The sequence below is a fragment of the Engraulis encrasicolus genome, chromosome 19 (genome assembly GCF_034702125.1).
Source record: "Engraulis encrasicolus isolate BLACKSEA-1 chromosome 19, IST_EnEncr_1.0, whole genome shotgun sequence".
Lineage (NCBI taxonomy): Eukaryota > Metazoa > Chordata > Actinopteri > Clupeiformes > Engraulidae > Engraulis > Engraulis encrasicolus.
In genome coordinates this window covers 7485019-7495018 of record NC_085875.1, presented here as the reverse complement: position 1 = coordinate 7495018, position 10000 = coordinate 7485019, and the positions used below count along the sequence as shown (strand labels likewise).

General features: G+C 42.0%; 1 protein-coding gene across 1 annotated transcript in view; it reads right to left on the bottom strand.

Moving 5' to 3' along the window:
- Positions 1-1122, bottom strand: part of spred1 (sprouty related EVH1 domain containing 1) — a 61369-nt gene extending 60247 nt beyond the window's left edge. Inside the window, exon 1 of the mRNA XM_063183557.1 lies at positions 495-1122. Within this exon, the coding sequence (XP_063039627.1) occupies positions 495-544 (50 nt within the window). The 5' untranslated portion in view covers positions 545-1122. The remainder of the gene's footprint in view (positions 1-494) is intronic.
- Positions 1123-10000: the final 8878 nt, after the last annotated feature.

Below are 10000 nucleotides of genomic sequence, written 5' to 3'. Positions count from 1 at the left end.
GCCATCATAAGAATCGAAATGTCTAGTTTTGACACCTCACTGTCAGAACATATGGATTTGTGAGTGTTTGGACAAAATAGGGCCATAGAAGTAACAACTCATAGCTGGAATAGTAGCCCAGGCTAAGAGCCTATAAATGGAATTAGAAGGCCCTGAATCACTGACCAGCTTGACACTTCTTCATAAACCCCTAATGATGCCAATATGTATATGATTGTAACATGTAGAAAGCCAAGACAAAATTGCTGTGTAGTCTATATATTATATGCAGAACTAGAACCATATTTTAACCAGCTGATAGCTTTAAAAGAAGAACAGCATAGCGCTACCCTAACCAGAGATCTTCTATATCAGTAGCCCAATGACATTTTCCTGCAGCGATACATTGGAACACTCGCTGGCTAACTTGTTGTTACATTGACATAATGACACGTTACAAAGTTACAGCCGATAACCATACACGTAACATCAGACAACAATAATTGAGGACTTACTCGTTAGGATTTGTCGATTCTTCGCTCATTTTTTTCTCACGGGGATCCATATACTGGAAATAGCATCGACGACGCAGTCACGGCGGAGAAATTAACCGCAAAAATAACCATTTTCCTTCGAAGAAAAAGCCAGTTATTCAGCATAAATAAAGTGTCTACGATAATGCATGCCGTTTAGCTCTCAGATGAAAGTGAAGAACTGAAATTAGAACGGGAAAGGCAACCGCTGATTCATTGTATGGTCCACAGAAGTAAAATCCCACTGCAATGAGATACCCATTTTCACCATTGTCCTCTGTCGACGACGATAAACAAATTCCAATCCGGCAAATCAGTTACAAATGCAGATGAAATCCATCAGGCTCGTAATTCTTGTTCCAGCTAGCCATCGAGCTATTCCCTCTGCAACTTCTCAGGGACAATACTTGAAAAAGGCACCAGCCTTTCTCAGATAACGTTTCAATAGATTCAAAATGTCCAGGCGATGCTTCCAGAGAACGTGAGGTATTCGGTCAAGTATCCTATTTCGATACAGCAAACCTTATCTCAAGAACAGAGCAAGGAGATTTCCTAATTGGAAGTTCCGAGCATCTATCTCACGCGAACTCCATTTTCAACTCGGGCAATGCATAGCCTATCTGAAAACTGGGCGGAAGCGTTGACCTCGGCTCTGTAGCAAAATCCTTCCGCGGACAGCTCGAAAAAGCAGAACAGCTCCAATCGTTTTTAATGTCATGTGTATGATGACAATATATATCTCGTTCTACTGTCCACGTACATCAGTTGATTGCGATATAACACAAATCATACAATACATGCGAAAACGGGCTTGTACGATGTTATTTCAAAATAGTCCCGGCACTTCCCAAAAGAAGTTTCCCCCTGAATAAGGCTGAGTGGATTGATACATAGCAGAGGGAAGAGCCTGTGTGATAGCACGCACCGTTGAGGAAAAAAAATCTTCAAGACAGGGTACAGAAGGGGAAAAAACTTCATCAAACACTGGTTGGTCCTGCTCCGTCCTACGTTCCAAATACAAACAATGTGAAGTGTATATTAAACATAAAACGATTCTGGCATGTGAGCTAATCTAACCTCAAACTGGTACCGAGCCTACAGCACGTGGAATTACATCATATTGCTTGTCGCTAGGTACACAGTGAGAATGGGGGGCAGTGTGGGGAGAGAGGGACTTCAAATAGGCTACTGGAAGAATCACCAACCAATACATAGACTACAGAGATGAATAGTTTGGCAGGGATGGGTTAACCAAGAGTGGGTTTTTGAACATTCTATAAAAAGAATGTGTTCTATAACAATGCAAGATTCTAAAATTCCAAATTATTGTATTGCGATTAGAATTCTAAAGAACTTTCACTAAACATGCACACTGGTGTAACAATATTCTATAGAACTTTGACTAAACATTCACATTGGTGTAACTATACACAAGCATGGGTCCCCAACCTTTCTGGGTCAGAGGGCTACCAAGGGCTACCCGAGGGCTACTTTTTTCAAAATCCCCTTCTGATGTCTTGAGATCATTCCCAAATCACACTAGATTGTATGATAATTTGCTTATAAGGAAATATTGTTTATAGGCCATAGAAATAAAATTATATTTAAATCAAGAAAAGCATTAACTGTGACTAAAATCTTGTAGTCGTGACTGTTTATTAACATCCCTGGTTGGCTCCTCAGAAGCTCCTGGAGGGCTACCTGGTGCCCGCTGACGCCTGCATTAAAGGTTGCAAAAGTAGGCCTACCATTAAAACATTTCACACTGATGTTTCAGCAGAATTGACCTAGACCCTATAAACGTCAGTGCCTAAACCTGTTAACCATCGCCATTATTTTAGGCTATTTGAACTGTGTAGTTGGCCTACACATTTACGTGTATAGTTTAAGGCGCTGAAATCTAAGCCTCAATAACTAGGCCTAACCATAATGAGTTAGGCCTATGCACAGTTTTTTTCCTTTATTTTATCAACTGGATGAATTGAAAATAATTACATTTTATTTCAGATCAGCCTATATTGTTAGGCCTATCTAACAGCAGGGACAATAATAGCAAGTAATACAACAACAGTAATAACACTGTAGTGGTATTTTTTGTGCCTGGCTAAGACAAGTGTGTGCTATTGATGATGGTGCCAGAAAGGGGAATGCAGTGGCACATTGGCATCCACACTTTTGGGCTCCCTAAATGAGGATTTCTCAACTTGTGGTAGCTTACAGTTCTTGCGGCATCATCACATGTCCCTAAAGTTAAAAGCACATATAAGTTAATATTTTTTGTAATACAAAAATAGTGTGCAGTATGGACCCCCATCAAGAAGAACCCATCAAAAAAGCTGTGGTCATGGGGTCAGTGCCTGGCGTAGCGACACTGACTGATCTCTGTAAGAGAAGCCCATTGTTTGAAGACCAGATAAGTCGAGACCTTACATGTTGTGGGTGTAAATATGCCTATGAAATAATGTATAGTGCTAAATCTCTATCCATATGTTAGAAATCATAGACATATTTGCACAGTGGAAGAAAACCTACTACATTGCCCCACAAACTTTGGCCATAAGAAAATGCTTCCCTACCAATTTGCAATTACAATGTAATTGGGCTATATTAACATAGTGTTCAATACTTTTTCATGTTGCATGCTTCACACAACCAGAGGCAAGGGAAGGTTATGTAAGAGTGATGCGATTGGATTTCTTTGCTGTGTGGAATGGAGGCAGATCAGGCTGAATGATTCTGCTCGGTTGTCATAGTGACAGAATGTTGTGTGAGAAGTTTCTTTGTGTTCCACTGGCTGAAATACAGTTTGTGCCTCAGTTTCACTTGCAACAGGCACCAGAAGCTAACGTCTGCAGTGTGTGAATGCATAAATGGTTCCATCTCAGTGTTGTGCTTCTGTGTGCCATTCCTGTAATTGTATTTTCACAACATCTGCAGGAAGAACAGACAGTGTTAAGTGTCAGATTGTACACTGATGTGAAAAAGGCATTGACATTGTTGATCAATGTCTCTATGCCCAAGCCATGTCAATAAATCATATGGTTGAATTGACAATAAAATAGAAATGAAATAGAAAAGAGAGACTTTCCCTTTTTCGAAGTTATGTTACACGCAATCTGTCCATTCTACAGTACTGTGATGAACAACTCACATACTTTAAATCACCACATCATGTCTGTGGCTGTCTAGGTTTAAAAATATATAATTTCCTGATCAAGCTCATAAACCCATATAAAGTATCCCTTGTCTCAGTTTTTGTGTGCAACTAAACAACAATGACCATCTTTGAGAATTCAAAACAACATGCCTCTATCCTTTGGAGTATTCAAAAGTTCAGGAAGTCAGTCAGCGTTCTCATCTCACAAGTATGGATGCCTCAGTGCATTTCCTGTGTTGATCACACAGAGAAATGTGTACCGAGCACAAGGGCAACAGGATGTTTAACTCAGCCGAGTTTCAAGATCCCAGGCCATGCCGTGTGCATTGGTGGGAGAATGTATATAGGCTACAGGACTGGAAGGATTCGGCTACACAGTAAAAAGTGAAGTGTTCATTCAACACTTAGAGAGTCATCCATTTTTTAACATCTTTAGAGTGTATTTGCAGTGTGTTGACTTAACGCTGTGTTTTTTCTGTGTACTGACAGTGATCGGTGTCCCTTTTACTGTGTCACAACACCCACCTAGCCTATATGATAAGGAACCTGGAGATTTTGTATTCAAAGCACCCATCCACCTCCTGGTTTCCTGTCTTCAACCCTGAAGTGAAGAAGGCACATTGTGCCTTTAACTATGCAAGCTCCACAAAGAGATCTTGTCGCTTTATATACGCAGGTCTTCCCACCATGACCCGCATAAAGGAAAATCTTCACAGACAGAGACAGACATACCTTTAAAGAAAAAAAGAAAAAAACAGCTTGTGCCTTTTACTCTACCTAATCAAAAGTGATTGTGTGTTTCCACCCTCAGGCTGTTAGCCACATCCTGAGACCATAATAAATTGAAGCACGCTAGACTTACTCAGTCCTTCCACACAGACAGATTGCAGTAATTAGTAGGAAAAATGGAGAGGCTTGCGCACGGACATTCACGGTTCTCTTTGAGGAGCACCGACATACATTTTGACCTGAGACGTATCTTGAGTTTTGCCCCAGATTTTTTTTTTTAAAGGGTTACCAGCTTATTCAGTAAACTTAACAGAACAAACAGAACAGAATGATTGGCCTGAGACATGTGATCTAGACTTTTGCCACAGATTTTTTTTTTTTTAAAGCTCACCATCTTATTTAATCAATACATTTGTGCTGTGAGAACAGAATGAAAGGTGGTGTTCGCTATGAGGAACTGTAACAGCGGAGCAGGGGGGCCTGTTCTATAAAAGTAAAACTAGAGAAGTCACTACCACAGGAAGTGTCTAAAAAGAGAGCAAAGAATGGTCAGGGCCCTGACTGTACTGTGCTGTATGTATGCACTGTAGAAGGCAGCCGTGGCCTAGTGGTTAGAGAGTTGGTCTTTCAATCCTGGGGTTGCAGGTTCGAATCCCGCCTGACCTCTCCCTACACCTCCATCCATGGCTGAAGTGCCCTTGAGCAAGGCACCTAACCCCACATTGCTCCAGGGCCTGTAACCAATACCCTGAAAAATAATAACTGTAAGTCGCTTTGAATAAATGAAAGCGTCAGCTAAGTGCAATGCAATGTAATGTAATGTAATGTAACAAGTGAAGGGAAACCAAAAAAGTTTGGCGTCTACGCCTTAACTTTGAGCTTTGAGTTACTTTTCGGTTACAATATACTATAGTTTTCGACACGAGCCTTGCGTGTGCCTCATTTTTTGTTGTTGTTGTACTTTTTAGTATTGCTGAATTTGGATAAGAGCAACACTGCATATAGTTCGTAGGCAGATGTGAAAACAGTTTAAAGTGGTATGTGTGGTGATTTGAGTCACTTCAAAGGGAAAGTTCAAAACTGACGTTCATGAGTCTATTCTTGTAATGATGAACTGATGATTCTCTCAGTAGTTATGAAAACACCTATAGGAAATGAAAAGACGAGTTGCTCTTTGGACTGTTACTTATTTTAGTTTATTTTCATGAGGGACCATGTACAATTTAAAATGTTTAAACGTTTCCATTTGGCTGTAACCTCAGGCTACTTAACATTTGCCCCAACTCCTGCTGGTGCGAGACAGGTCTTTGTCTTTTCCTTTCTGTCGGCGTCTCCTAATCCAACATGCATAATAACTAAGACTACTCATTTTGAAGGGTGGGGCCGGTGTGCCACAGTGATGTTTACAGCGTCGTCACCTGATTACAACAACAAATGCCTATGATTAGAGCAGGTCCGGTAGGCCACGGAAGTGGGTGCCGGTCAGGCAGGGACGGGTTAGTGACTGGGCCAACTGGACCCAGGCCCAGGGCCAGGGGGGGGCACCAGGGCCAAAGGGGCCAAGGGGGACAATAGCAAAAGTACAACCACACAGTAAAAGCTAATTCAACACAGAGAGAGTCAATTGTGCACTTTGTAGATTGTATTTGGTACCAGAGTACTCTCTAAGTGTTGAATTAACTCAGCTTTAACTGGGCATGTAGGTAATTACTGCAATGGGAGTGTGAGCATGCATCATTTATGCAAACGTGCAGTTCCAAAGAAGACCGTTCCTGAGTTAGGTCTAGATGACACTAACTTTTGTGGGTCTCAACACTGAATGTGCATAGTTTTGGACGCTGACACAGCCTGTATAATTATATGGAATATTACGTAGTACTGTGTTCCTACCTACCATGTTCTACCATACCTTCTACTCCCATCTAATTTATAATTTGTCAGGGTAGATGTGATATTGCAACACTAACACCATATACTGTAATATGTATTACCATATAAGATGCAGCACATGTGTTTTAAAAAAAAAGCCTTATAAACGGGATTTGTGGTTGCAGGAGGTGTGCAAGGCAATTTTGTGCCCAGAGGCCCTTGGAGTCCATAATGGGGCCCGGCTGCTAGGCATGTTAATTGCAGGTTGACATTGACAGAACAGGAAGCAGCAACACATTTGGTAGTAGCTTAGCCAGCTAGCTGGGGGGGAGCATGGCCTTTGGGTATGTTCCCTTCCACCTGAGCCTGTCTTTAACAACCAAACTGTGCAGAAATACACAAGGGGGTCATTCCAAGGATATGTATTTTTTTCTTTTTTTTTTTAAGTATAGTGACTAACCGATAAGTTATAAAGGGGAGTTGTAAAGACCACATTTTTAGCTAGCTAGCATGACCAAAACCACAGAGACTCTCATTCTAAGAGACCTTCTCAACATTAACTAGTTAAATGACTAAACCTACTGTCTGGCAGGCCTATACACCCTCAGCACACACATTAGAGTGACCATTTCTGTGACAGGAAAAAGGAGGATATATTTTAGGACGGGGGGGTTTAGGGGTCCTCCCCCAAGAAAAAATGTGTTTCTTAGATGCAATTTCATGCATTTTAATGCATTTTTATCTGACTTTATGCTGTGCCTTACTAGTGGTGTCAACAATGATCGATTCGGCGATCCGAATCGATCCGGGGCATGGACGATCCAGATCCAGATCCGGCAAGTTCCAGAATCAATCCGGCAATTTTTTTTAAGTTTCAATTACTTCCATGGATATTTCGGGAGCAAATGAATGTTAAATTAAATAAAAACACTTCAAAACATTGCAAGACTGATACAGACTGATACAGAAAACAGCCAATAAATTGTTGCTCAGTATCTGACTACTTGTATTTCCTCATCATGGCTGAACATTTGCTTTGCGTTCAGTAGAAATGTAATGCATTGCAATGCATTGTAGAATTGAATCGAATCGGATTGGATCTAATAGAATCGAATCGAATCGGATCTACTACCTCCCGAATCGTGATCGAATCGGATCGTGAGGGCAGTGGCGATACACACCACTATGCCTTACGCTGGCCAACCGGCCACCCTAACGCACATGTAACTGCCACTTTGATCAGTCAATGAAGCGACCAAAGCCATGCATTTCATTGGAATATACATCAAGTCTTGTCCAGCATGTGACTGAATGTTTATGAATCTATAGAGTGTGCTTGTGCCTCAGGGAGAAGTAGCCTGCATTGCCTTGAATGACCCTGAACTGATGGTATAGCACACACCAACAATGCATGGCCAAGATGTGTTGGGCCGCCTGAGGGAGTCCCATGACGGCTAGGTTATGGGTTCACTCCAGAGGCACTGTAGGGTACTCCTCTCAGATCTCCTACTATAGAAACTTCTGTGGGTCCCATTCATTCCAGAAATAACTACACAGCCATATTATTTAATTTTACTAACCACTTGGTTTCATGCACTAAGCTTAAGATATAATTACCATACAGTCTCATGCATGGTCTGCTTATGATCCAATCTCTGATTTTCGAAATTCCTTCAAACGACACAGACAACATGCGAGAAAGCAAGTCTGCTCTAGTCGAGTCAAGTCAAGACGAGTCGTATTGGGGCTTATTTATGGGCTGTGCAGATGCACTAAGAGGACATGGATATACCCTTTAACACAGGAGCGATTCATCCCCCGTCAAGGTGAAACACAATGGAGGCCTTTGGCGGCGGGGAGGCAGGGCTGTGGGGAGACTGGAGGAAGCAGCTAATCCCCCACGAGGGAGTGTCCATCTGGGGGGGTGGTAGGACAGGGTAGGGTAGGGTAGGGTAGGGGGTGGGGTGGGACTTGCGTTCCCTCTAATTAATGGAAGCCGTGGGATGAAAGGGATTAATGCACAGGTGGCAGAGGAAGTTGCTGATTACTGTTTTCCACCCATTCCTCAGACTGCCAGTAATGGCCATCTCTCCGAGGGGTGTGTGTGTGTGTGTGTGTGTGTGTATGTGTGTGTGTGTGTGTGTGTGTGTTTGTGTACATGCACGTGTGTGTGTGTTTGTGTGTGTGTGTGTGTGTGTGTGTGTGTGTGTGTGTGTGTGTGTGTGTGTGTGTGTGTGTGTGTGTGTGTGTGTGTGTGTGTGTGAGTGAGAGACAGAGAGAGGGAGGGAGAGGGAGGGAGGAGGAAGGAGGAGAGAATTGTTTGGAGTTTGGAACAGGGAAGTACATGCTATTGCTTACAGATGTGTGCAGCGGTAGGGTCAATTCACCATTTATTTGTATTCGTATCTAAAAGAGAAAAAGCTTTTCACGTTTTTATGTCTACAAAAATGAGGCCGGCACAGAGAGAAGAGACAGAATGAAATCCTTGGATTAGAGCGGAAGTCATTTTTTCTCTAAAAGTCTTTTGGAATAGTGTGAGTGCCACATTAAACTGAAGCATCTTTACACAGTTCAGCATGATTTCTCACTGTTGGGTTGTTGGGTCGCCGTTTTTGTTTCCTTTCGGACGAAATTACTTTTTCTGAGTGTTTTGGTCCCATAGTAACCAATAAACTCCACAAATGGCCTTCTGACAACGTAACATAACAAACAAAACAAAAAACCCACATATATCTATTACATTTTGTGTCCTGCCTCTGTCACATGCTTATGCCTACAATTCTTTGAATACATACTCTGCTTGAACACCACTATACCCAGACAGTGTCATTGGTAATACACACCCAGCTACACAACCATCTCCCACACTAATCCCCTCCATTCTATCTCATGTTTGCTCTCCTCCAAGACTGTGTGCAAATCCACCTGTCTGTAATCACACACATACATAGGCCTACTGTATTTCACCCACTTCATCCACTTATTTTACCACTCAATTTTTTTTGTGTGTGTCCACCTCACCCTAATCACACAAATGCATACCAATAATACATTCTTGCCATACCAATAATACTCAGCCTTATTTTACCATTATACCCTGTGGGCAATGACAATGCAGCCCTTAACCATTAGTAACCACCCCCCTTCCCCGCACCCTTCCCTTTAAAGGGACAGTTTGGTCAATTTCAACATGCAGTTGTAATGCTCACAGTACCCTGGACTTGTCAGTGCCTGAGATTTGTTTGTCTTCTTCTTCAGCCGTTTCCGAGATCCTGGTCATTGTAATGGGGGCAGCTCTTTGTTTACATTTCAAAAAAACGTTTTTATTTATTCCCAAAAACATCCAAAAGGTTATAAAACATCAGCAGACAACTAGCAAACAGCAGTACCTTTTGGGAAAATATTTGGAGTTGGCCTATGTTTCATTTTTTAAAAATGTAAACAAACGCTGCCCCCATTAGAATTGCTCATATCTCGGAAAGGGCTGAGCCGTAAAATGTGGCATCACCAGGTACTGACAAGTCAAGGGTAGCGTGAGCAATACAACTGCATGTTGAAATTGACCAAACTGTCCCTTTAAGTTTGCGTGTCCATCTCAGCGCAATCACACAAATGAATCAGCCTGTTTATCATCGACTTTCAAATCTTTTTGAGACTTGGTCTGACCAACAGCATAACAATTAACGTTTCCCAAATAGCACTGTTGACCCACCTCCCTTGGTTTGGTACTGGT